Genomic DNA, 27,160 nt, shown 5'->3' with positions numbered 1-27,160 from the left:
CTCCTCCCCCCTCCTCTCGGCTGCTGTTGGGTGTGATGGAGTGCCGCGAGGCCGTCGTGTCTTACCTGAGCTGGGGTCTGGTGGTGGGTGGGGGCGCTTACCTTCTGCGGCAGATGCAAAACTGCGCACGGTACGGCCGCTACGCGCCCACGAAGGCGCGCTGCTGCCCGGCCAGGCTCGGCTGGTTCTTGCAGGAGGTGCCGGCTCTCCTTGTGCCGCTGCTGCTGTTGCTGCTCTCCGCGGAGACCGGGACCGGGAGGAGGCTGCTGATCGGCACCTTCATGCTGCACTACTTCCACAGGTACGGTCTCATGCTCGCGTGCAGCTGAGAAACACTCACGATATAAACTTCTTGTTATTCATAGTGTCGAGGCGCTAGTGTCTAAACCGTAGTGTCGTTACAGGAGTAATGACTCGTTCGTAGAGCCAAGTCAGAGCACTTATGAACAGAGTGTTCCTTTGTTTAACGTTTTAGTCGTCCCGCATCACTTGTTTTAAAACTCGAGGGGACCGATCTTTCCAAGCGGTTGCACCCAGACTGTGGAATGCACTTCCCCTATTTCCACGGTGTTTGGACTCAGTGGAGACCTCCGAAAAGCAGCTGAAGACATTTTTATTTCAAAAAGCTTTTTATTAGACCAGGCTTTTCATGATGTATTTATGACTGTATTGTGTTTTTACCATGTAAAGCATTTTGTGACACATGTCTGTGAAAGGTGCTATATAAATAAACTTTACTTACTTACTTTGAGCTGCTCCACCTAAAACTGTGGAAGTGCAGATCCACGCATGTTTGAGAGGTGTAACGGAGCGAAGGTGATTTTATTTCCACAGTGTTTTTTTAAAGGAGGGAAACCTTCCTCCAAACGGACAGAGCAGTGGAGCCGCCAAGGGAAAGCACACGAATTAAAACCTGTATAATTAAAATATAATTTATCATATTTAAATAGTTAAAAATGTAAAATGAATTAAAATAACACTGGCCAGGGGACAACACAATAAAAATCATTAAAACACAACATTAAAAGTCCAGTGGCGTCCGCCACGGTATAACGGTGTGTTCACACCAAACGCGATGGACGCGAACCAAACCTGTGGCAAGCCGTTAGAGCCATAAATCGCCACTTTCCTAACCCGTTTGGTTAAGAAATGGCGTAAAAAACGCCGTTTAATTATTCAAAACGCCGAAAAAAGCGGCGTTCTGTTCCGACAAACGCCGCTTTTTCCGCCACTCGGATGGCGCCCTGAACGCACCATCCGAGTGACGTAAAAAGCGGCGTTCAAAGACAGACGGAAACGCCGTTTTTTACGCTACTCGGCACAAAACGCCGTTTTTATGCATCTTTGAACGGCGTTTTTTACGGCGTTCTCTGCCAGCTGTAACGGCGTTTAAAACGGCGTTTTATTGAAATTATGCAGGGCACTCCCCATGGTTCCCTCATCCAATTACTTTCAACTCATTTCACCCAATCAAAGAAGAGGAAGTGCAGACCACACTAATGCATCACCGATTCACCTTGCTGCTAAGTGATTGCCTATTCAGTACCACAGTATTCACTTGTATTATAATCCCACTATGCATTTTGATGTGTTTAAGGCATGATCGAGCAAACAAACGACAGAATACTTTTTCTGAAACCTTAACTGTGTTACCTGTTATGGCAGCTAACAGGTAATGAGCAGAGCTAGCTCTGCTCATTTCTGAGCTTCTTTCTTATTTTCCTCTTTACTTCTCTTAACCTTTAACTTATGTTTTAGCAATCAGATCCTGCCATCTTGCATTACCGCTTCGTGCTAGTTATGTTGACTTTTCTCTTCTTTTGTCTCCACTTTTTTCACCCGTGTTTGGACACTCGGCGCATGACTCCTTTGTTTACATTAGGGATCAGCTGTTAGCGCTGCGCCCTGCAGCTGCGCTACCGGCAGACAGACCCTACATCCCCAGTGAGGGAAGAAACGGGGGTGATGTCAAGTTGTGTGCCAACATTTGCTGTGTAGTAGAACTGAGACATTAGTCATTATAAACATTTATTTGAAATAATATTAAAATTCTCAAACAGAAAAACATTAAAGATAAATATATAAAATATAAGAATTTACAGAGAGACAGGAATAAAAAGGACCAGCTGCTCTCCAGAGCAGGAACAAGGCTGAGGAGGAAATGCTCCATTGGAGACTGGTGTGGCCTCTTCAGGGACACCAGGATGGCCAGCTCCACCACCGATGGACCGTCCTGGGACCCGTCCCTCATCTGCCTCGGAGCCGTCCTCCTCTGTGGGCCTGTAAAACAGCACAAAACACAAAGAAATGAGAAGGCTGCTACTAGATTTTAATTTCAACATTGAAAAAAAAAAAAAACAATAACAGGATATAATCAGATTGGTTGTAGATATTTAGTAAAGGTGATCACAAGGGAATCCCACCGACTAAAAAGGTATCAGTGCTTGCTGTACATACCTGTGGGTGCAGCAGCAGGAGCTCAGGGACAGGGGATGCTCTGCTGCAGAATCAGTTGGTTCTATCAATACAGTATTAATGTTAACAGGTTGAATATAATAATCATAGAGTAGACAGTGGTCCCTCATTTATTGCAGCAGGGGTTCTCAGAATAACTAGCCCCTGGCCACGCACTTTATACACTGTTTTCCACACACACACATGAACATTGGTCACAGTTCTCACAATTGATTCTCAAAGTGCAAACCTTTGTAGATTGCAAAACGTAAAAGTATTATTATGCCGCCGTTTGTCTTCATCTGCCCGCCACTTTCGTGCGCCTTTTTCCCTCACGGTGCAGGTGTCTATTTCCGAATGAGGCTCATAGTTATGGGTGTTTTTGTGCTGTTTTTTCTATTGGACGCGATGGTTATCAAAACCAAACGTGATAAATTTGGCAAGCGCAGGAGATTTGTCAATCAGGCTGCAGAATGCAATGCTGTACTGTGCAATAAAAAATCAGCGAAAAAGCAAAGCAGTGACGGATGAACAGCGGGACCACTGTGTGCTGTTTATTAATAAACAATAAAATATATTCCTAAATGATAACATGCATAAAAGCAGAACGGTATTTGTACGTCAGTGGGAAAATAGCGGTGGCTTGCTAGCTTTTGTGCGGCTTCCCCGGGTCAGTGAAAACTTTCAAAAGAGAAATGAATGAACTTACCAGGTTGCCCGATCTCTTCACATATCTTCCTCCAAGCTCGGTCCTTTTTATTCCTGTCTCGGTACTGAAAGCAGCTGGTGTCGTACAGCTCCGAGTTGTTTGCTACCGCATTGATGAGCCTTCCCTCCATTGAAGAATGAAAGGCTTTGGCTGGACCTGCCCCTTTGACCTAGGCCACAGCCACGTCACCAGGCTCCTGATTGGTTGTCGCGGCGCAATTTGACGCTGGAGTTCAGATTTTTCCAACTCGAGCGGTAGACGCGTAACCCGCGTATGCACAAAATGCAACACAAAAACTGACGCGCGTGGTTTTATTCGTGCGTCAAACGCGCCAGACGCCCTACACTCACGTGCGTTTCACGCGTTTTGGCGTTTTGGCGACGCAAATCTGCTTCCGAATTTTCACGGGACCCGCAATCGCGCGTCATCGCGCCTTTCCATTGACTTTACATGTAAACCTGACGCTCTATTCGCATCCATCACGTTCGGTGTAAACACACCGTACTAAGAGTCACTAAGAATTAAAAATCCCGTGAAGCGGTGCAGGAGGGAAACCCGGCGGCGTCCTCGCCTTCCTCCCCGCGTTCTGCGCCCCGGTGTGCTAAAGAAAGGGAGGTAGCGGCAGTCACTACTCTTTTAGGCAGCTTTCATTCATTAAAAGGGGACAAGTCAAAAGACTTACCCCGGGTGGGCACAGCTCTTAACTCTGCCCGCCGCTTCTTTGTGACCACCAATATATCGGCACCGGCCCGTCCGCCGCCTCTAATCTCCCGCAGTGCGTAATCTGGCCTCCTGTTGCTGCAGCAGTCGGACCGCTCGCTCCGCGTCCCTGGTTGCTGGCGCTGTATCCTCCTGCCCAAATTGACAGATGCAACCAAAACATGCAGTATAAATAAAACACTCCACAAGATATAACCAAAACATGCAATATAAAAAATAAATAAGCACACTTCCCTGGATGACAGACGCGGCTGAAGGACGGCCGTGTGAACTCTGTCCTCCAGCTCAGTCTGAGCAGCTCTGTGAGCATCTGCAGGAACAGATCTCCAGGTCTCTTGAAGGACGTTCACAGCTCTTCTTTGGATGTTTCTTGTTCTAGGATCCAGTACGACACCTGCTCAAGTCTGCCCACCTGTGAAGATCATCCTGTCGTCTCCCCTTGTGTCAAATTAAAAGACTGACACAGAAAACACATGACTTTAAAAATAATCAAATTAAAGCACTAGTAGTATTTAAGTAGGTGCAAGTGTGCAAGTAGGAAATTATTGTGACATAATGTACACACATTATTATAAACATTACTGTATGGTCTTACGATTCATATAACAGTACTACATGGTATGGACGCAACGCACTAACGTCACCGCTCCCAGGAGCGCGTGCACGGCAGCGGCGCCGTCATGGAAGGAAAACTCACCTTCTTAAAATCTGTTTCTGCTTTCTTCTTCTTAGTAATGAGGGCAGTCTTGGCAGACGATACAGGCGATATGCCCACATAGCTTCCTGTCCTCCTGCAGTTATAAGAACACATTTATGTGGTATTAGTATATGGAGCGTCAACAATAAAATTCCATGTCAATGAATTTTATGTATATTTTATGTATTTATAGTTGAAGATATAAAATGAGATATCCAAAAGAAATAACTGTACGTTTTGTAGAGGGATGTGGCACAAACAAATAAACAAACAAACATAAAAACAAATAAATAAAGAAGTTAGTCCACCCTCACAAGACTCCCTCCCACTCGTTCACGGTGGCGCACGTCTGGGTGGACTAACTAAAACAAAACTACAAGTAAATCAAAAGAAAAGGATAGCAGAGAGAGCCCAACAACAGCGACAAAACAAAGTCATCAATTTAAAACACGCAGAAAGCCCAGCCCTCCCTCTCCCGGCCACCTCCTCCAGCCTTTACAGCAGGCCAGCCGAGAGATAATCTCTCCAGCATGGCCTGGGTCTGCCCTGGAGCCTCCTCCCAGTTGGACACGCTCAAACCACCTCAGCTGGCTCCTTTTGATGGGAGGAGCAGCAGCTCTACTCTGAGCCCCTCCCGGATGGCTAAAGTTCTCACCTTGTCTCTAAGGGAGATGCCAGCCACCCTTCGGAGGATGCTCATTTTGCCTGATCCACGATCTTATTCTTTCGGTCACTACCCACAGCTCGTGACCATAGGTGAGGGTAGGGGTGTAGACCGACTGGTAAACTGAGAGCTTTAAAGCACCTCCTGAAGAACCTCCCACAAGACACTCCAAGGGACACGATTGAATGCCTTCTTCAAGTCCTCAAAACACATGTAGACTGGTGGGGCAAATTCCCATGCACCCTGGAGTAGCTCGAGAAGGTAAAGAGCTGAACTACTCTTCCTCGAAGGTGACAACAACTACAGACCTTCACCTTCATCATGAGCTTGATCACAAACGGCACAAGCTGCAGAAATGAGCTTTCTCCACAAGGTGGATGGCCTCTCCCTTAGAGAGAGGCTGAGGAGCTCGGCGATCCGAGAGGAGCTCAGAGCCACTACTCCTCCACATCTAAAGGTGTCAGTTGAGGTGGTTTGGGCATCTGACAAGGATGCCTCCTGGGTGTTTCAGCGTATCCGAAGGAGGCCCCGGGGTGGCCTTGGAACGCCTCAGGGTTCCCCTGGATAAACTGGAGAGGGGGGTTTGGGCATCCTTACTTAGGCTGCTGTTCCCATAACCCGGCCATGGGGGCTTCCATAAGTGGAAGAAAATGAGTGGATGGATGGGCGATTGAGCCATGTTACCATTTCCCATATTATAAACTATGATCAAAACTGTCACCAGCATAAATAATGAGTTTCCATTAAACCCTAACCTCAGTTAAACACCTGCGCTACTGCGCTGTTCTCTCCTGGAACCTTTAATAGAGCCTCCTGGCTGTAACGTCACCCTAAACCGGACAAACAGAAGAAATCTCTGAGGTGATCACAGAAAGGTTTCCATTATTGTTGGAGCAGGCTGTCAGGCGGAGCGCGCTCTCATTGCAGGGCTGCATTCAGCCACACAAACTCTTTGTTACCAGTGACAGTGAATATATCATGTGCACTTACTTATAACAGAGCTGCTGACAGGCACACCCTGCAGTCTGTGCCAGCATGTTGGGAAACATTTGACTTTCAGTTGGATCGAGTTCAGGATTGTCTCAATAGTTATTGTAAACATGTTCTCCAAAGTGCTTTATCATTGGAGGGATCGTTACATCCAGCCGTGCTATCCACGAAGTTCGTTTTGTTTTTATAGTGTTTAACACAAAGAACAATCTTATTTCAAAACGTTATATTTTTTAGAACAATGAACAGACGAGCTCAGAGAAGCATACACTTTAAAATACTGGGTTTAAAACTTTGCATACAAAACTTAAAATGTTCACGAATGCTCAGTGAGCCGCTTCCAGACACACGGAGACATCCAGACGATAGTTAAATTCCACTTTTGCCTGATCGCGTGGAGGATGCACATCTTTATCCGGTTGTTCAGTGATGACGCGACGAATCCTACTTCCGGGTCTAAAGTAGTCTGCGTTTAATATGGCTTTTGTGTTGTTAACATGTTTAATGTTTTGTATTTTCTTCTATTTGATCTCAAAAAGCTCCTAAAACAGTCAGTGATCACTGTTGATCTCCCTCGGCTTTTATTACCGCTAATCATTTATTTAAGCTCAGTTTTTAAAACCTTAGGATGTAACTACAGCCCAGCCCATGCAGCAGTATATGAATGACTAACCTCGTATTGTGGATGGATTATCTCAGTTGTTCTCCTGGCTGAAGTTTGGTCCTTTTACAGCATCCTGCCATGCGATTACATTTGTTCCTGACCACCGAGAACACTCACGGTAACTTTTATCGAGTGGAAAAAAAGTTAGCTTGTTTATATTATGCTAACATAGCTGTGTCGCTAGCGGTCACGTAGCACATCATTATATACCAGCTAGCCAAACTTCAGTAACCCTACAAACGTCACTGCTGTTTAGTTTTCTGTCTTCATTTATGTTGGAAGTGATAACAGAGCTGTACGTTTTAATTTGTTTCCAAAACCCCGCAGTCAGGACATGCTATATTGTATTTAGATAGAAGCTAGCGAGCTAACTCCCTGCTAACTTCTAACTCCGTTAAATGTCATAAATTCCGTTTTCATGGATGCCTGGATGTTAAACTCAGTTGTTACACCTGGTAGAGCAGAACGCTGATCATTTTATTAAAGATGAAAGACTTTAGACAGTTTTTCAACTCTCAGTAATGCCATAGTGATCGTTTGATATATGGACCTGCAGCGGAGTTTAGACCCAGACACGGCTAGTGACGTCAGACTGAACAACCGGATAGCTCGCTTCCACCATGGATCCGTACAACATCATTCCATCATAGAAAAGTCTGAGTTTAGCTGGAAAGGAGCTTGGAAGTGAATTTTCTTATCCTTTAACACTTTGTTTGCCTCGGAGTACTGCCTTCTTTGTTTCAGGACCTCATGGTCCCCCGGGCCGTGTCTGGTTAGCAACTCTTCATCCTCCGGTGCTTCGATGCTAGCTGAGGTTTGGCTAGTGTCATCTTCCTCGTTAAACAGCTCAGCTTGCGTCTTCCTTGTCTTCACTTTAGGCATTTTCAAAGCCCAATTTATTAAGTTTACTATTGCACTACTGCACTAAACTACTTGTACGAACTAGAGTTAAAGTGGGCTGATTTATTTAAGTGTAAGTTGGTTCTTCTGCTGCCATCTCGCTTCTTCCAGCTGGAAGTCCACCTGTGACAGTTAAATTCATCCCATAGTTTGGTGACCGGTTCAGGAGTCACTGCTGTGATTTCACAGTCCACAGTTGTTGGAAGCGGAGGCATGTAAATGGAGCCTGCTATAACCACCACAGTCTGTATTACTGGGCTCATTATCTACTAGTTAAACCTTTACTGAAAAAGCATCTCTAGACCCAGCAGTCTTAGCTAATTATAGGCCAATCTCCAACCTTCCTTTATATCAAACATCCTTGAAAGAGCAGTTGTCAAACAGCTAACAGATCATCTGCAGAGGCTTATTTGAAGAGTTTCAGTCAGGTTTCAGAGCTCATCACAGCACAGAAACAGCTTTAGTGAAGGTTACAAATGATCTTCTTATGGCCTCTGACAGTGGACTCATCTCTGTGCTTGTCCTGCTAGACCTCAGACCTGTTTCTGACCAGGATATGGCCTTCAGTGCACACATGAAACCATGATGTAGGACTTTCTTCTCCCAGGATAAAAATGACAAATATCCTGTTTCAGAGTGATGCTGAAAAACTGGTTATGCAGCAACAGGTTTAGGCTGCTGGGGGATTCCCATGATGCACTGGGTGTTTCTGCTTCACTCACTATGTGTTAACAGACCTCTCTGCATTGAATCACATCTGTTATTAACCTCTGTCTCTCTTCCACAGCGTGTCTTTATCCTGTCTTCCTTCTCTCACCCCAACCGGTCGCAGCAGATGGCCCCGCCCCTCCCTGAGCCTGGTTCTTTGTTATTCTTTACCTTACAATATAGAGCGCCTCGAGGCCACTGTTGTTATCAATTGGCAGTAATCAAATCGAATTGAACTGAATCAGGAGGAATAAGTGTTGAAGGCAGGAGACCTGCTGACACGGCTAACCTCGCGTCTGGAAAAGATCATTGCTGTTGTTGGATTGTGTGTCCACAGGTGTTTGTACTTTGCGTCGTAATAAAATGACGGTAAAAGGCTCCGCCCACTTCCTATCCATGTCTTACCATGCAACGACTCTGTGAATGGACTGGAGAAGTGTAGTGGTAGAGTCCTCCGTCAGGAATGAGATATGTGTGTCGACTTTTTATTCTCCCTTAAAATTATTATGCCATAACACTGCACAGAGCAGCTCTGCTAACAGGTTATGGGCCCAGAGCAGCAGTAAAGAGATCCTGTAACTGCCAAAGGAAGGGCAGCGTTTCCTGAAACCGCAAGTTACCGGCAGGTGTTAAAAGTTTGGCACGATTGAGTGAGTAAGCGTTTTTGTGCATCATGAGCAGACGCACGGCAGAGTCGGGCAGTCGATATTCCCGTTTGCAGTTTGATGGAGATGAAAGGAAATATGAGATATGGGAAACGAAGTTCCTTGGTCATCTCAGACTACAAGGTTTGAAAGATGTCATCTTAACTCTTGTGTGGCCCTTTAAAAATGCACCCCTTCCGAGCCCTGGGGACCATAAATGGTCCCGCCCCAAAAGTGCAATAAAAAGATTATATATTCATATTTTTTTCCACTTTAAATTGGTCAGTCTTTTAAAACTACTTCTCCCTGAAATATTCATATAAAGTTTTAATTATATTTTCGTTGTTTTAACCCTTTAAATCCCAGTTTTATTACATGAGCGCCGTTTTTTAGCCCCAAAAAACAAAAAACTAAATATTTTCCAAAAAAAACATTTGAAGTAATATTTCTTTGTTATTATAATTAGGCCTTTAGATGGACTAAAGATTGGCACGAACAGTCATTTCGATCGCCTTTTTTTTTTTTTTTCAGGACCAGAAAATGGTCTCCAGGCGGCAAATGCTCCTCCTCTAGGCCGAAATAAGTGCATGTTGCCGGGGTAAGTCGCGACGATCACCGGGGCACGATCACCGGGGACTGCTTTTTCCAGCCCACACGTCCGATACCACGTGACAACAAATACGTCATTTCCTGTTGACTAAAAAAAAAAAAAGCACCCTCTAACGGTCCTAGGGACCGAAAAATGGTCCCGCCCGATCAGCGGGCGAAGCCGCTGCTGCACGCCGGAAATGAGGCTTCGTTTCCCGCAGGTCTATCCAAGCAGCCCGCTGTTTTCCAGCAGGGATCAAATGTGGAGCAAGGGCGCCACCCGGTGGACAAATAAAAAAATTACAACTCTAAGGCTCATAGACCAAAACGAGACGGAGACATGAGTAATCACCAAGACATTAACGGTAATAATTCTGCAGTGAAAAATAGCGTTTATAATGGAAGTCAATGGGGACCAAAAATGGTCCCCAGGGCTCTAAGAGGATGTGTATTGTTAGCTTAGCCACTGAAGCTAATTTAAGGAAGTCAGACTTGAATTTTGAAATGAAATTATGCCAAACTTTTTTTTAGAGAATTTGGCTATATTCCATTCAACACAGTGCAAATGGCTTGTAACTGAAAACCTAAAGGGACCATTTATGGTCCCAGGGCCACACAGGGGTTTTAAAGGCTGAGGGTGATGAAGAAGCCGATGGTGAAGATGATGACAAAAATGCAGAAGCATATGCAGAGTTGATACAATTTCTGGATGACAAAAGTTTATCGTTAGTTATGAGAGATGCAGTTGATGACGGACGGAAAGCCCTAAAAATTTTGAGAGGTCATTATGCAGGAGTGGGCAAGCCAAGGATCATAAGTCTGTACACTGAACTTACTTCTCTCACAAATGAAAAGAATGAAAGTGTGACGGACTATATTATCCGAGCAGAAGCAATTATCACAGCGTTAAAAAATGCGGGTGAGTCATTAACTGATGGACTTCTGATCGCAATGATAATGAAAGGTCTACCAGAGAGGTTTAAACCCCTGATTGTGCACGTTACACAGAGCGAAGCAAAAATCACATTTTCAGAGTTTAAAGTAAAACTCAGAAGTTATGAAGAAACCGAGAGAATGCGTGCAGCTGTAACTGATGACAACGTAATGAGGACAAAAGTGCAATTAGACCAGGATTCTACTTCATGGCGAGCAGATGACCGAAGATCAAAGAATAATGAGATTGTGTGTTTTAAATGTGGACTAAAGGGACACACTGCAAGAACGTGCCGATCCAGAGTATGGTGCAGTTTTTGCCGGAGTAGTACACACAAAGATGCGACCTGTAGAAGGAAGCTAAGACGGGATGAAGCGAGAGGGGTTGTGGAGAAGGACTACGCGTTCAGGACGGGCTCCGAACCCCAGAGGGTCCCGGACGGCGGCCAAGAGATGCTGAATAACCAGCTACTGGTGGATACGGGAGCGACGTCACATATCTTTACGAAGATCGAGAGTTTTAAGACTTTTGATGACACATTTCGACCCGAGGCTCATTGTGTAGAGTTGGCTGACGGAAGGCGGAGCAGAGGAGCTGCAAAGCGGCGAGGAGATGCTGAGATAAGTATGATTGACAGTAAAGGACGCAGTCACAAGGTAACATTGAAACAAGCACTCTACATTCCATCGTTTCCACAGGACATTTTGTCAGTAAAAGCAGCTACTAGTAACGGAGCCACTGTGGTTTTCAAACACGGGGACAGTTTTCTTAAACATGTTGATGGAACAAAATTCCCTATATATGAACACGAGAGACTGTTCTTTATAAACACTGTGCAAGAGTTTGAAGAGAAATGTAATGGATGTTTTGATATGCAAACGTGGCATGAAATCCTAGGACACTGTAATTATGAGGATGTTCAAAATCTGCAAAATGTCGTTGATGGAATGGAAATTAAGGGTAAAATCAACAAAAATATGCAATGTGAAGCCTGTATACAAGGGAAGTTTACTCAAACTAGGAACCGAGAACCAGATGAAAAGGCCAGGGCAGCATTAGAGTTGGTACATACGGATTTAGCTGGTCCGATTACGCCAAACTCTAAAGAAGGGTTTAAGTATGTCTTGTCGTTTGTTGATGATTATTCAGGTGCAACATTTGTATATAATCTGAAACACAAAAGTGATACCACTCAAGCAACTGAAAGATTTATTGCAGAGGTGGCGTCATATGGGAAAATCAAGTGCTTTCGTTCTGATAATGGAACTGAATTTACAAGCAGACAGTTCAGAGATTTATTAAGTAGACACGGCATTAGGCAGGAAACTTCGGCGCCATATTCGCCTCATCAAAACGGAACAGCAGAGAGGAACTGGCGTACACTTTTTGACATGGCGAGATGCATGTTAGTTGAGAGCGAATTGCCAAAGTCTTTATGGCCATATGCAGTACAAACCGCGGGAGTGATTCGGAACCGATGTTTTAACAAACACACAGGTCAGACAGCGTATAAGATGTTAACTGGAAAAAGACCTGATCTTTCTAGAATGAAAAAATTCGGATCATTGTGCTATGCTTATAAACAAAATAGGGGAAAGCTGGATCCAAGATGCGACAAAGGTGTTTTCTTGGGATATGACAAAAATAGTCCAGCATATTTGATCTATTTCCCAAAAACCGGGAAAGTTGAAAAGCACAGATTGATAAAAATACTAAATCCCGCGACAATGGATCAACAAACACAGAGTGATCAGATGTATGAAGATGAGGTTTATGAATCCAGAAAAGATGGTGAACCCAAACAGACGAAGGATGAGGATATTCCAGATGGTAGTGAAAGCAGTCAAACTGAGTCCGAGGTTAAAACCGATGATAAAGTAGATGCTGGAGCTACACGTTATCCATCCAGAATCAGAAAGAGACCTGATTATTTGAGTGATTATATCACGGATGTGAAAGAGTGTGAAAATGAACACATGCAAACCAGTGTTGATTATTGCTACAGATTGTTGTGTGAAATACCCACATCATTTAGCGAAGCTATTGTGTCAAGTGAGTCAAAAGAATGGGAAAGAGCGATGAATGAAGAAATTCAATCCCTTAAGGAGAATGACACATTTACTTTAACCACCTTACCAGAGGGTAAGAAAGCAGTGGGGGGTAAATGGGTTTATGCCGTTAAAAAGAACTCAGACGGATCAGACAGATATAAAGCTCGATTTGTGGCTAAAGGTTTTAGTCAAACAAAAGGAGTTGATTATGAGGAGACTTTTTCACCGACTGCTAACTTATCGAGTGTGAGAGTTTTGATGCAGAAAGTGGTTCAGGATGATATGTTGGTTCACCAGATGGATGTAAAAACCGCCTATCTACACGCACCAATAAATGAAGAAATATATATACAACAACCAGAAGGTTTTGAGACAGAATCAAGTGAGACTAATAAACTGGTGTACAGACTAAAGAAATCACTTTATGGGCTGAAGCAATCGGGTCGTAACTGGAACCAAACCTTACATGACTATTTAAGCAGTTGTGGATTTAGACAAAATATTGCTGATCATTGTGTGTATTCAAAAGAAACTGAAAGTGAAAAAGTAATCATCATAGTGTGGGTGGATGATTTACTCATTGCAGCTAACAATGAAAATGTGCTTTCAGGCGTGAAAGAAATGCTCTCTTCTAAATTCCAAATGAAAGATCTGGGGAAGCTTAACCATTTTCTAGGAATAGATTTTATTGAAGAAAAAGAATGTGTCAGAATGTCACAGAAAATATATATTGAGAACATTTTAAAGAGATTTAACATGCAAAACTGTAAGCCAAGGTTAACACCCTGTGAACAGAAATGGACTCATTCTGATAAATTCGAGACATTACCAGATGTGAGGAGATATCGTGAAGCGGTAGGATGTCTTATTTATCTGAGCTATTGTACGCGACCTGATTTAAGCTATGTTGTCAGCAAACTGTCACAACATTTCAATGCGCCAACTGTTGATGATTGGACAGCAGTGAAACATGTTCTGAGGTATCTAAAAGGTAGTCGAGGAAAAGAACTGTGTTTTAGGAAACGTTCAAGTGGAAAACTAGGTCTACAAGCATACAGTGATGCAGATTGGGCATCCGATGTTTCTGATAGACGCAGTATGACAGGTTATTGTGTAAGCCTAAATGAAAATGGTCCTTTGATATCATGGAAAACCAAAAAGCAGACAACTACAGCACTATCAACATGTAAAGCCGAATACATGGCATTAGCAGCAACAATTCAGGAATGTATGTATTTGACTTATTTGATTCAAGATCTTGATGAGTTTGAGTATGAAATACCTATGATATTGTCTGCACTGAAGCACCGCAGCAATTTCCTAATGTTGTAAACCTCAACATCTGGCAATAAACCCATTCTGATTCTGATTCTGATTGGAGGACAATCAGGGAACAATCGCTTTGTCAAAAAATCCAGTGAACAGACAAAGATGTAAACACATTGATGTGAAATATCATTTTATAAGGTCAGCTGTTCATGAAAGGAAAGTGCTCATTGATTACTGTCCAACTGAGTCAATGGTAGCAGATATGATGACGAAACCAGTTTCAAAGTCTAAGTTAGAAAAATTCTCTGTATTTGTGTTTGGAATGTAAGATGTTTTTTTCGGAGGATTGTTTTTCCCCAACCTGTGTACAAGTGGGGGTGTTGGATTGTGTGTCCACAGGTGTTTGTACTTTGCGTCGTAATAAAATGACGGTAAAAGGCTCCGCCCACTTCCTATCCATGTCTTGCCATGCAACGACTCTGTGAATGGACTGGAGAAGTGTAGTGGTAGAGTCCTCCGTCAGGAATGAGATATGTGTGTCGACTTTTGTTGGGGGAAAACTCTGTAAAAAAACCCAGGAGAAATAAAGACACAATGAGACAAGATCACTTTTTATGCTTTAACGTGCACACGGGTAAGCTGTTCAGAACAACTCACAACGTGTACAGAGGCTGGGCACTTTTTATAGGAAAGACCGTGAGAACAGGATAAGAAAATACAAAACAGATAAAATAAACAACTCCATATGTGGCGCTAGTCTCGTCAGCAGAGAGCTGTGAGAGATAAAACAATCTAAAACAATATGTCCCAGAAACAAGATGTGTTTGCTGGGAAAGTCTAAAAAGATAATTCTAAACTAATCTAACCATAGACAGAGGGCAGACAAAAGGCATCTTTGTACATTTAAAAGAAGGTAAAGAAACATAGAATCATTTTTCCTGTAACATTCCCTCCTGTTTTAACTTATTTTAAATGTATACAACAATTGCCTGTGAAGGTTATTTATTAAGTATCTTAAGCAATTTTTTAATTTTCAAAATGTCAGCATAGCAGAAATGGAAATCATTTGGTTTAAAGAATAAAACAAAATAAAATAATAAAAAGAACAAAGAAAATCATAGTAATTGAAATAACAAGTGGAATAAACAAGAAAAAATAATAAAACTAAACTACAAAAAAATAAAAGCAACAAATAAAAGGATGAGAACCTTATATCTAAAATGAAAACTTTATGCTTAAAATGAAAACTTCAAAAAATAAAAGGATGAAAACTTTATATTGAAAATGAAAAACTTTATGTTTAAAACTGAAAACTTCAAAAAATAAAAGGATGAAAACCTGCATAACCTACTAATGTTTTAATCAGTGCATGATCACTTGACAAGTCATTTTTAATCACCACGTCATTTATTAGCAGCTAGTACAAGTTCTCCTCTAACAGAATTGCAACGGGATGTTGTTCTTCTTCAGGCACGGCAACATAAGCAGTCATTGTAGTTGTTATCATCTGTGAAATCATTACTCTTAGACATGGCAACACACACAACACTAATATGAGCAGTGCTATCATTATGAGACCTAGAAGGACAAACGGCTTTGCTACAGCAGCCAGCCATGAACCGCCGAACAGCCAGTCCAGCCAGTCTAGCCAGCCTTGTGCTGCAGCTGCTCCAGGTGTGTGGTCAGTGACATATTTTTGCAGAATGGACAAATTCTGCAAAGCTTCATAAATGTCTCCTCCAGTTTCGTATCCATCAGGGATAAAAGTGCAACATGTCTCTCCTATGAGCTTGCAAACTCCTCCTTGTGATGCTGTTAGCAGGTCTAGTGTCAGTCTGTTCTGCAGCACCATCGTTCTGATGGCCTGCTGTTCTCCTGCTAAGGCGGTTCCCAGGGTCTTAGTCAAGTTGATGTGTCGTAGCAGAGCATATCGGTTGATCTCCACATGATCCCGCACCTCGGCAACTCCAATGCCTGGGATCAAGCTCTGTAAGAATTTCACTCCTCCTCCCCAGATGCGAAACTCTCCCGGCACTCCAGTGTCCACAGTAATGCCGAAAGAATTGGGTGAGGTGAAGTCCACTTCACGTCTCTGCCAGCTGCTTGGGTGATGTGCAACACGTTGCATGAAGAAAACGTGATCTGATAATTCCACTAGGGCGCACAGACCTCCCCAACCTTCAGGGAGTGACAGATAAGCCTTATTGCCACATAGGAAGTACCAGTCAGCCAAAACTCTGGTTCCTCTGCTGCTGGGTGCCGTCCGTGCACATCCTGTCTGGTACTGAGTCTTTGTTTGTAGTGGCATTCGGTAGCTGTAGTCGGAGCGACAGTTTAGGCCCATCAGCGTCGCGTTACTGGCACAGGTTTCGTTGAGTGAACAGTCCATACACTTCCTCTCGTTCCTCGGTGGGCAGAAAGTGTATATGTATTTGCATAGGTGAGTAGGCAGCTCCCCCACTGCCCGCGATCCATTGTTCATCACACATACTGGAAGTTGTGCTGCGTTCAGTTTGTTCAGTAGAATTACATCAGGCAGTGGGTCTGAGACTTGGGGCCAGGTCAGTAGGTAGGTCTGTCCGGAACAGTTCACATTTGTGAGTGATGATGACCTCCAGGTTGCTTTTGCTGGGATGCTGTAGTTGGCTTTGGACCAAAGAGTACCGTAGCCTGGATGTGCTGCCAGGCCCAACAGACACCAACTGCGATCTTCAGGTATGCTGTACGGCCACAGGCCAGACGTCTGCGAGGATAGGGGCATATGGGTACATGCATAGCAGTCAGTTTTGTTATTCAAGTGAGCTGTAGTGTTCATAAACTGCCACCAAAAGTTAGTGGCGTATCCATGGGGAAACTCGGTGTACTGTCCTTTGTCATACAGTGTCTGCCTTTTCTTCATATTGCGTGACTTGTTGTCCCTCACGGAAACAAAGATGAGGAGCCCGGCCATGGTCAGGGCCGCTGCAGTTACTAAAAGCCACCACCGCATGACGACGGGACACACCCTCCTGTCGTGAATAGTTCCCCCCGGCCAGGAAAGCTGACCCCTCCACCGGGCGAGATCACAACAAGTGGGCACGCCTGCTGTCAGCTGTGTTTAGATGGCTTCACTTACTCGCCTGCAGTGACTCTGATGGATCCAGGATGGTCATTCCGCAATTTTGCAAGCGGTCGGTGTAGTGAGGAGGACTTGGTATGGCCCCTCCCACCTGGGTGTGCTCCAGTTTTTCCTTTGGAGCACTTTGATCAGAACCCAGTCACCGGGCTGTGATCTGCAAGACACTTGATAGACATCATTACATTCTTCGTCATTTACAATCATCTCTTTATTTTCCTACAACTTAGACATACATTTTGCTACTGAAATTGTATCTGCCTTTTTCACTGGATAGATTTCTGGCCACTTTGAGAATACATCTATAACCACTAGGGTGTATTTTTACCCTTGGCATTCATTTAGCTCAATAAAGTCCATATGGATTGTGTGGTCTCAGGTTTCCCTGAGCATTATATTTTTGACACGTCATGCACGTTCTGACAAATTGTTTTGCTGAGGTTTCAAAATTTACAGTGTAGAAATGAGAGTTGACAATACTGGTCAGTCCCCCCGTTGACAAATGCGTACAGCCATGAGTCACTAATGCCGCCATCTTGTGGAGCGATTTTGGCAACACTAGCTTGCCATAGCACATCATTAAGTCGTTTGTCAGAACTGCACCGTGTTTTAACCATTTTGCCTGCTCGGCTGTGCTTGCTGCTTTTTGTTCATTTTTCAACACATCCAGTGGAATCTGATGTGTGTTTACTGCCATCAATGTGATGTTTGCCTGCTCTGTCAGCAAAATTGTTGCCTGTAGTAATGAAAGAGTCAGTAGGCGTTGTAAGAGGTTGGCATGCTGGTTTGCCAGTTGGTGTAATCATTCCTCTGTTATGCCAAATTTTTTGCAAAATGATGCACAGCAGAGAAAACATACTGGCTGTCTGTATGTATGTTTATTATTTTGTCTTTTTGTATTTAGCTTTCGCGTATCACAGCTATCAGCTCAGCGCTCTGTGCAGGACATGAAGAAGAAAGTGGTTTTGCTTCTATTATTTTACTATCTGTGGTTACTGCGTAACCTACACAATTTCGGCCTGTGCTGTAAGGTCAAATGCTGTTCTCCTAGCTTCCACACTTGCTGATCATAAGGTGGATCTGGGCCTGGGGTTTGTTTAAATCTCAGAATGTTGTGATACTCGGTCGGTTTCTGGCACTCAGGTGTAATACCAGAAAAGAATGGCATGACTGCTATCTTAAGTTTTGTCAGAGCGTCTCTACCTAGCAAATTTACTGGACACGACGGGTCATATATGCATTTAATAAAGCACCCGCGGCCACTTGCTGTGTGTACTAGTTCTAAAAGGGCAGTTAATTTTTGTACAGTTGTGTGGCCTGAAGCTGACTTTACAACTAATTTGTCCTCTACTCCTACAATCTCGTGGGAAGTGACCTTCCTCTCCACGGTTCTAGCAGGCGTTGTCTCTATGTTATCTGCTGTTTCTGCGTGGCTGTCTGCAGCCTTGGTGTTTGTGACTTTGCTCGCCTCTCTGTTCCTGATAGCCACCTGTGGATTAGTGTTTTAGTCTATTGTCAACAGTCAGCCTTATTTTTAAGTTACAGAAAGCTTCTTCTTTTTTGTTTGTCTTGGTTTGGGAGAATAGATGCAACACTACATTTTCACTTAAGGCAGTTTTGAATAATTTCTAGTTTTTCAAACAATTCATGGATCTCACACATTTCAAACTTTCAAGTTAGGGTTGTTTCCCATTTATACATATATATATATATATATATATATATATATATATATATATATATATATATATATATATATATATATATATATATATATATATTTAACTTTGCATTGCTCACAGCTCATAGCTCACAGCTCTAAACCTAGGCATTTTTCAATCATATGCCTAATCACCATGTGTCACTGTGACTCTCAAGTATTGTCACAAGTTCGTTTAAATTCGTTTCCAAAACCAACAAAATAATCAAACAAAACCAAAAAACATAAACGTGTCAGGACACAAAAGAAAAAAGAAAAATGCTGCCACCCGAACAAGGCAGAAGTCTGCATATGTTGGCTTGTAATAGCATGCAGCTTGTAACATGGTAAACTAATGTGCCTGTGTTAATTCAGCTCCATATTATTGTGTGACGTTGCACTGGGTTGGGAGTGGTTTTGTGGTTGTCACATTTTTGGTGAGCCAATGGCTGGAATGGGGTTGGACTAATTAGAGGCAGGTGTACTTGATTGCACTGATACACTGGTCTACTTATAGCCCACACTACAAACACTGCTGTGTTGTTTTGTCTCTCTGTGCAGGTATGTAATGTGATGAAATCAGATATGATTGGGATGGATCGGTTTTGCGCTATGAATTTTATATTAAGTGTGTCGTTTTGTCTCTCTGTGCAGGCCAGGGCCTATTATATGCCACAGCCTAAAGGCAGCAGAGTTGCAGAGGCTTGAGTGACCACTGACTATATGCTTGCAGGGTGGTGGGTCTCCAAGGACAACTTCTAACCCTGTTAAAGGCAACATGTGGAGTGCAACTTGGCTGTGTGGCATAGCTGGCTCTGGCCTTGGGACTGTGTGTTTTTATACAATTCATAAGTGGGACACTGGACTGTTTTATCTTTTATCTCTTGATATATTTTTTGTCAATAAATTATCTTTTAGAATTTTATTGACTGACATCTTTTTGCCCACGACTGAGACGGTTGGTCAGACCTGGAGTCTTTCTTTGGGTGTGTTACAGCAGCTTCTGCTCTAAAAGAAACAAAAAAGAAAATGTGTAACATGCTCATCAGCTTAGCAGTGTCTACATATTTAATTCAGCTTCTCAATCCTGTAGTTGTAGCTGTTGTCTACAGGGTTTTGCTTATTGGTTGTTATTATAGGTGTGCTCTATATCTCAGCAATGTGTCATTCTAGGATGATAGGTTTCAAGCTGGTCAAGTGCCTCTATGCACTTCATTAGTTTAGTTATTCTCTGTATTGTCTTCATCTCACATGTCATTACACTGAGTTTCAGCAAACCTTAAGCTTGATGCAGACTACTGCTTAACAATTATCCACCTCACATCATAACCGATTAAGGTGCCTCTTCATATTAATATTGTCATTGTTAATATTATCCTCTTTGTCTTATATGACAGCAATAGCATATTATAATGTTTCATCAGTGTGTACCATTATACTACTACTGAGCCAATTTGATAGTTAGGATCATCTTATTCAGCAAACAGATAATTTAGAATTCATCCAATCTGCGGTCACATTTGTTCTCTCTGTTGCATGGCGGACCAGGCAGTTCTATTATAATATATTATTTATATTTTATTTTGTATCCATCAAGGGCTTCAGATGACCTGCAGAATCATCCTTTTCCCAAGGTGGAGACAGTTACCTTTTCACACACTGTCCTTGGCTGAACAATGACACAGCCTTAATATACTTTATTTATGTTATTAAAATATTTTCGTGTGACTTATTTGCTTTATATTCATTTTATACATGCTGGGCATGGTCATCATGCCAACTGTGTTTCATTGTTAATATCACTTTACAGGTTGTTATCCTTGCTATTATTAATTTCAAATACTCTAAAGATAATTTCTACTGTAACTTTCCCTTTGTTCATCTTTATTTCGTACTTTTTATATTTATATCTACTCAGTGGGGTCTGTTTTCAACCCTTTTAAACTACCTCAAACTACTTTGATCTCTAGTTTTCACTTAATAAGGGATTATTAAGTTCTTCCTGATATGGGTGGTGCTGCAGATGCGGCTGCAGGAGTGAGTGATGGTTTACTAAAAGGATTGTGGGAACTGCACAGTGTCTCGTCTTCTGGTTTTACTAAACTGGCAGTTGAGTTCTGTTCTTCTGACTGTTTATATTTTGTTTTCTTAAATCTCTCAGTTTACAGACACTGTTTTTGTCCGGCGTCTGGACTTTTCTTTTCTCACCACTGCTCGTCAGCAGGAGTGAGTTTTAATTTCACTTGCTTGATTACCCATCTTATTTATGTATTTACTTATTTTTGTTTAAGTAATATATACACGATACAGCTGCTATCACCTTCGCTGGTATTAGAGACGAGAGTGGTTGCTCACACGCCCTTCTACTTTCGGACTATTTCCAAAAGCGGTGTGAACTTTACGAGACGGAACTCGACCGTTCTCTCAACTCACCAGCACGTCAGTGAATAGCAGTAAAAGAAAAACACAGTAGGAGCAGCTCAGTCTCTTATTGGACCGTGAAAATTCAGCTTGCTCCGTTAATTAAAACAATACACACACACACATTCACATTCACACTTATTCGCGCGATCGGAACCCTTATCATAAGGGGAGCTGCCAGTCTTTCTGTAGACGAGCTACTTATTCCCTTGACCCAGCTGGGGGAGCTACCCAGAGCTCCAAACCTAACCCACAAGAGTGGGGAGCTTCCAGTCGACGAGCTCCAAGCTACCAGCCGACGAGCTACTTTAAACCTAACCCACAGAGGTGGGGAGCTTCCAGTCGACGAGCTACTTTCGCTATTTTAAATTCCCTGAACTTAAAACTCCCTGAATTTAAAATTCCCTGAATTTAAAATACGCTTGTACGCAAAATTGTGTCAGTGTGTCTGTATCTACCTGGTCAGTGTCGCCGGGTCTGGTCCACCTCGATCGGGCCCCACCACCGTGGGTCGCTTTCTAGAACGTTGGCCAAGACTCGAATTTAACGCCCTTGGTCTTTGACCACACACCTAGTGTGTGGGCTGTCGACAGACGAACAACGTGGACTGGTCACGGAGATGGGACACGATGGAGGCGCTCCGGCTCCGAAGGACCAAGAAATGTTGGGGGAAAACTCTGTAAAAAAACCCAGGAGAAATAAAGACACAATGAGACAAGATCACTTTTTATGCTTTAACGTGCACACGGGTAAGCTGTTCAGAACAACTCACAACGTGTACAGAGGCTGGGCACTTTTTATAGGAAAGACAGTGAGAACAGGATAAGAAAATACAAAACAGATAAAATAAACAACTCCATATGTGGCGCTAGTCTCGTCAGCAGAGAGCTGTGAGAGATAAAACAATCTAAAACAATATGTCCCAGAAACAAGATGTGTTTGCTGGGAAAGTCTAAAAAGATAATTCTAAACTAATCTAACCATAGGCAGAGGGCAGACAAAAGGCATCTTTGTACATTTAAAAGAAGGTAAAGAAACATAGAATCATTTTTCCTGTAACAACTTTTTATTCTCCCTTAAAATTATTATGCCATAACGCTGCACAGAGCAGCTCTGCTAACAGCTGTAGTGACATCACAACAGTAACTCTGAAAGTGATAGTCATTCGCTGATAACTAATAACTGAGGCGTGCACCTCAGTGATTCTGACAAAATGCCATTGAATTATGTCATCATGGCATGACGAGTGGAGAAACCGGGAATTCTGGGTGGATGTTTGAACACTTCTTGGAAAATGCATCTGTTTCATTTTTTAGAGTTTATTTAAAAACATCAGGGAGACAGTCCTGAGGTAAGCACACAGACCTGTCCGTGGGCGGAGTTTCCTCTATCTGGGACACAAACAGATGCTGAAGGAGGGTTTTCTAACCCACTGACACTTAAGGTTGTTGTGTGTGGGAGCTCCATGTCAAACTGGAAGGGGGGTCGTTGCAGATCACTGGAGACTTTTACTTTGAAGGGGGGTGAAGTTCAAACAGAAGGTAACATGAGTTTGTCCCTCAGGAGCATAATCTACGCCTTCCTGACCAGAGGACGACCCATCCCGCTGATCATCATAGTCTACGCCGTAATCTTCTGCTCGCTCAACGGTTTCCTGCAGGGCCACTTCCTGCTACACTGCGCTCGCTTTGAGGACACCTGGCTGACCCGCGCCCGCCTCACTGCAGGTGAGTCACAGCTACACCCACCAGTCACCATGAGGCCTCGCCACCATTGTCCTGAAGATTTCGTTTCGAGGCTGTAAAAACTACATTACCCACAGTCCTTGGTGGGTTTTTCCTTAAAGAGGAATGTTTAACAGCGAGGCTTTGATTGGTGTGGGTCAGTGAAGGGCATGATGGGAGTCGTAGCTGGACGTCCCGTAGTGACTTTGGTCTTTAATCCAGACCACACTGACCAATCACCATCATCCGTTATCATTACATCAAGAAGGCAGCAGTCGTAGGAGGAAGATGCAGTGAAGTCCTCCACCACCACGCCTCCACACAGAGAGGTCATGTCAGGGTCACCACGTATATGATTGCTGATTCAAACATCTGCTGACTTTTACCTTTAAAAGTCTTCTGTTTTCCACACTGGGATAAAACTACGACAAGAAAGCCAACTCGGCTTCAGCATCTGGCTGGTTGGTTCTGTGTTCTGGTTCTGTGTTCTGGTTCTGTGTGTGGTCTCCATGATGCTCTGCGGCTTCATGGAGACCACACACAGAACCTGCATTACAGTCTGCAGTCTGGATTCAGGGTCCTGGACCGTTGGCAGACAAGCTAAATTTAGCCCACTCATAATCACGTCTTTATAAGTTTAGTTCGGCTAATCTTACACATGGGAACAGAACTCTGACACTAATAATAATCTTATTGGTTGTTGGGCCATCAACACGATTCAACGTAAGAAAAAAGGAATCGGGTGACGTACACCAGGCCTCAAAGAAGACAGCAGCTCGTATGAACATGTAAGTTTATGCAGGTAAACCTCAGCGAAAGGCTAACTGGGCCCTATTTCAGGAAGCCGGTTTAGTGCAAGCTCTGAGTAAGTATACCCTGAGTTAACGGAAACTCTGGGTTTTCGGTTTCACAAAGCGAGTTTAGATTAATTCTGAGTGAGTTACTATGACGACACACTCCGTGAAGCTAACCTGCCCCCTAGCAGGTTTACTTCAACTAACCCTGACTGTCTCCGCCCCTTTGTCAGAAACCTGACAGTAGGAAGTGTCAGACATGGCGTGCTCCTTCCTTGAAGAGCCAGTAGATGTTGAAGCCCAAATTCTCCGCAGAGCTCTCCGCCGGGAGAGAGTGATCAGAGCGCGTTTGGAGATTTTATCATTTCCTGATGATTTCCTGTGTGAACGTTACCGTTTTTCAGCACAATCTATAATTTATTTGAATAACATCCTCAGGCCTAATATTGCTCATGTGACACATCGCGGACATCCTCTCAGTTCTGTACATATTATTTGTATTGCACTTCGGTTTTTTGCAAACGGGAGCTTTCTGTATAATATTGGTGACGCTGAGCACGTTTCCAAGGCTACCGTCTGTCGGGCAGTTGCACTGAAACGTCTCCTGCACTCGTGTGTGGTGTTCCCCGGTCATAGACCCACAAGATTTATCAAAGAGGGATGCCACAAAATTGCAGGTATCAGGATGAACAAAACTTAATTCATGATGTGGTGATACTTGGACTACTACTTAAATTTTACATTTATTCTCACGGTTCCCAGGCGTGATTGGCTGTACAGATGGCACTCACATTCCAATCATTGCTCCTTCAGTAAATGAAGGAGACTATGTGAACAGGAAGTCTTTCCACAGCATTAATGTGCAGGTACATAGTTCCCTGTAGCATGTCAAACTAACAAATTATTTCACTATAGTAATGGATGCTAATTTGTGTTCTCTGCACTGTGAAGATCATATGTGATGCTGCCAACATTATCACAAATGTGGAAGCCAACTGCTCAGCCTCTGTGAGTGGTGGTGGTGGAGGACCCCCACCTGTTTTTCGGGCCTCCGCTTTTTTTCTGTTGGCTATAACGGGTCACATTTGAGCATACAGAGTAAGCAAATATGTACTTGTAATGTGCTCAGATAATTTCAATAAGTGCTTACAGAGGGGAAATTAATGTAGCCTCTAACTGCAATTGATTTACATGGGACAAACAGACCAAGCACTATGGCTCATAATACAATTACACCTTACCTGTTTGGACTATATTTTTATATTTCATTTTTACTTGCTGCCAGGAACGTTTGGGGCCTGTTGGGTTGCACCTGCGCTCACATCACATCACAAAATAAAATGTATGAAATAAAATATAATAAAATAACGTGTTAAATGGGTGGAAATCCCTAGATCAATGTTTAAATTAACACTCACGCATTGACTCTGTCGGCTATGTTTTGCCATGCATGCTCCCTGTCTTTTGCAGCTGAGGCTGTGTTACTTTTTTTCCGCAAAATTTGCATGTTATCGGCATATGCTGCCATCAGAATTTCAGCCTCAAGCGCTGTAAAATGCATTGACCGCGCCTTCTTTCCCTCCGTCTCCATGGTGACTCGCTTAATCTGTGCTCCGCTTATCAGGGCTTTATGTATCCTCGTGCGCGCGCTTAACTTGGGGTTAAAGCAACTCCGCGTTGACTGAACTAATTGTTATCAGCCTTTCTGAAACCGAATATTCCGAGTTGGACAGTTCGGGGTTACTCAACCCTGAGTATCATTTTTCACTCTGAGTTTTCTAAACCGGCTTCCTGAAATAGGGCCCTGGTCACCCAGGAAACCAAGCCCAAAGTGCCAAGCTGTCAGCTACAAAGTGATGTGTGGGTGGGGCTTTAGACCAGGTGATTTTACCTGTTTTGTGAAGCTGTACAGGCGCACCTGATGAACTCTGTCTGTGTCTGAAGGTATTGTTGTGTTTGCACTCGGTATGATCATCAACATCCACAGTGACTACATCCTGCGTGGGCTGAGGAAACCTGGAGAGGTTATCTACAGAGTCCCCCATGGTACGTCGCGTCCTCCTCGTGAGCAGACCTCCTCGCCGTTAGAGGCTGCTGCCTCTCGTTAAGCCGCTGCTGTCTCTGTGTTTCAGGGGGCATGTTCGAGTTTGTGTCTGGGGCAAACTTCTTCGGGGAGATCGTGGAGTGGTGTGGATACGCTGTAGCTGTCTGGTCTTTGCCAGCCTTCGCCTTCACCTTCTTCACCATCTGCTCCATCGGGCCCCGAGCCTGCATGCACCACAGGTAACGAGCCTCTGACGAGGCTTTGCCGCTGCTGATGCGACTGGGAGAGTGTGATCATTAAGACAGCTGGTCCTCCAACAGGAAACACATTTCTGACCATTCCGAGTGTCCGGCTAAGCGAAGTGCTCAGAAACAAAGTCCCTGAGTTTCTTTGGCTCTCGTTAAAAAGTCTTTGGGGTCCAGAAATACTTGAGTGCCAGGTCAGTCCTGCACGGGGGGCTTCGTAAAGGTACTGAGGCGTGTGCTGTAGAGCACAGCGTCAGCATGTTTCACACAACGCTGATAAAAATGCTGCACAGTTTCCATTTAAAGGCTTCACTTTGTGTTTCTGGCTGTTAAACCCAAACACCATCATGAGAAGTTCTCTCCTCTGAAATGAAACTGTGCTTTCTGCAGAAACTACCAGCAGAGGTTCGAGGACTACCCTCGCTCCAGGAAAGCCATCATTCCCTTCATCCTGTGAGGAACACCGAGCTCGGCCGACTCCGGAGATTGAAATCTGCTCCTCTGATCCTCTGATGAAGTTCTTTACCAGCTTCACTCTTCATCCAAAGTTTATGCATTTGTTTAATCATCACCTGCATGGTTTTTACTCCTGACGTTGTCCTAGTGTTCCCCTTGATGACGTAGCTTCCTCTAATGAGCGTTTAACTTCAGAGCGCGTCCTCCTGTGCTGGCGCGTGCATCATGCACAGAGACGAGCCTCGACCCAAAGACGTGAATGAAGATTTAAATTTGACGCTGTTCGGATTCTTTCACCTGCTGGCTCCACACGGCCTGTTTTTTAGTTCTGATGTAGCAGCGCGTGCAGGCTGGAAGGCGGTGTTCTGGATATCGTCATTTGTGTTATGATGGAGGTCCGAGTGTGCGTGGGTCAGCCTGGTTTGCTCTGAGGCCAGCATGCCGTACTAACAGGACATTATGATTTTGTATTATTAAAAACACAAAAAAATTAATTTCATATTTAGTAGGGGTGCAACGATATTCGTATCGATATTGAACCGTTCGATACAGTGCTTTCGGTTCGGTACGCATATGTATCGAACAATACAACATTTGTCAGGCTACATTTCACTGTGTGTTATACTTGTATAACTATGCATGTGACAAATAAAGAACCTTGAACCTTGAA

At 43.5% G+C, this 27,160-nt stretch overlaps 2 protein-coding genes and 1 long non-coding RNA gene across 4 annotated transcripts; 1 reads left to right on the top strand and 2 right to left on the bottom strand.

Moving 5' to 3' along the window:
• srd5a2a (steroid-5-alpha-reductase, alpha polypeptide 2a) lies at positions 1-27,160 on the top strand. Its single transcript, XM_085460629.1, has 5 exons — positions 1-301; positions 22,791-22,954; positions 25,690-25,791; positions 25,878-26,028; positions 26,425-27,160. The coding sequence occupies exons 1-5, from the start codon at positions 36-38 to the stop codon at positions 26,489-26,491; spliced, it is 750 nt and encodes a 249-aa protein (XP_085316755.1). The 5' UTR covers positions 1-35; the 3' UTR covers positions 26,492-27,160.
• Positions 1,974-7,164, bottom strand: LOC146708634 (uncharacterized). Of its 2 annotated transcripts, XR_014920991.1 has the most exons (5): positions 6,908-7,164; positions 4,581-4,674; positions 3,846-4,340; positions 2,458-2,518; positions 1,974-2,280 (listed from the first exon to the last, which is right to left on the bottom strand). It is a non-coding gene; the product is annotated as an uncharacterized LOC146708634 (long non-coding RNA). The 2 variants fall into 2 exon arrangements; XR_014920990.1 differs by lacking the exon at positions 6,908-7,164 and having other exon boundaries at positions 4,581-5,027.
• LOC146708633 (uncharacterized) lies at positions 14,598-18,830 on the bottom strand. The gene has a single exon (XM_085460628.1). It carries the CDS (start codon positions 16,979-16,981, stop codon positions 15,410-15,412), a length of 1,572 nt encoding a protein of 523 aa, XP_085316754.1. The 5' UTR covers positions 16,982-18,830; the 3' UTR covers positions 14,598-15,409.

Source organism: Copadichromis virginalis, linkage group LG6, assembly GCF_057382275.1.
Source record: "Copadichromis virginalis isolate Kocher_CV1m ecotype Utaka linkage group LG6, C_Virginalis_male_GT1.1, whole genome shotgun sequence".
NCBI lineage: Eukaryota > Metazoa > Chordata > Actinopteri > Cichliformes > Cichlidae > Copadichromis > Copadichromis virginalis.
The sequence above is the reverse complement of the archived record's forward strand: the minus strand, read 5'-3'. Positions and strand labels throughout refer to the sequence as shown.

What these genes read in the sequence shown, in the direction of transcription:
- srd5a2a (XM_085460629.1), top strand. Translation starts at nt 36, where the DNA reads ATGGAGTGCCGCGAGGCCGTCGTGTCTTACCTGAGCTGGGGTCTGGTG. An exon ending in ATGCTGCACTACTTCCACAG is followed by an intron (nt 302 to 22,790) that starts GTACGGTCTCAT and finishes TTTGTCCCTCAG; the next exon opens with GAGCATAATCTACGCCTTCC. An exon ending in CCGCGCCCGCCTCACTGCAG is followed by an intron (nt 22,955 to 25,689) that starts GTGAGTCACAGC and finishes CTGTGTCTGAAG; the next exon opens with GTATTGTTGTGTTTGCACTC.
- LOC146708633 (XM_085460628.1), bottom strand. Translation starts at nt 16,981, where the DNA reads ATGCGGTGGTGGCTTTTAGTAACTGCAGCGGCCCTGACCATGGCCGGG.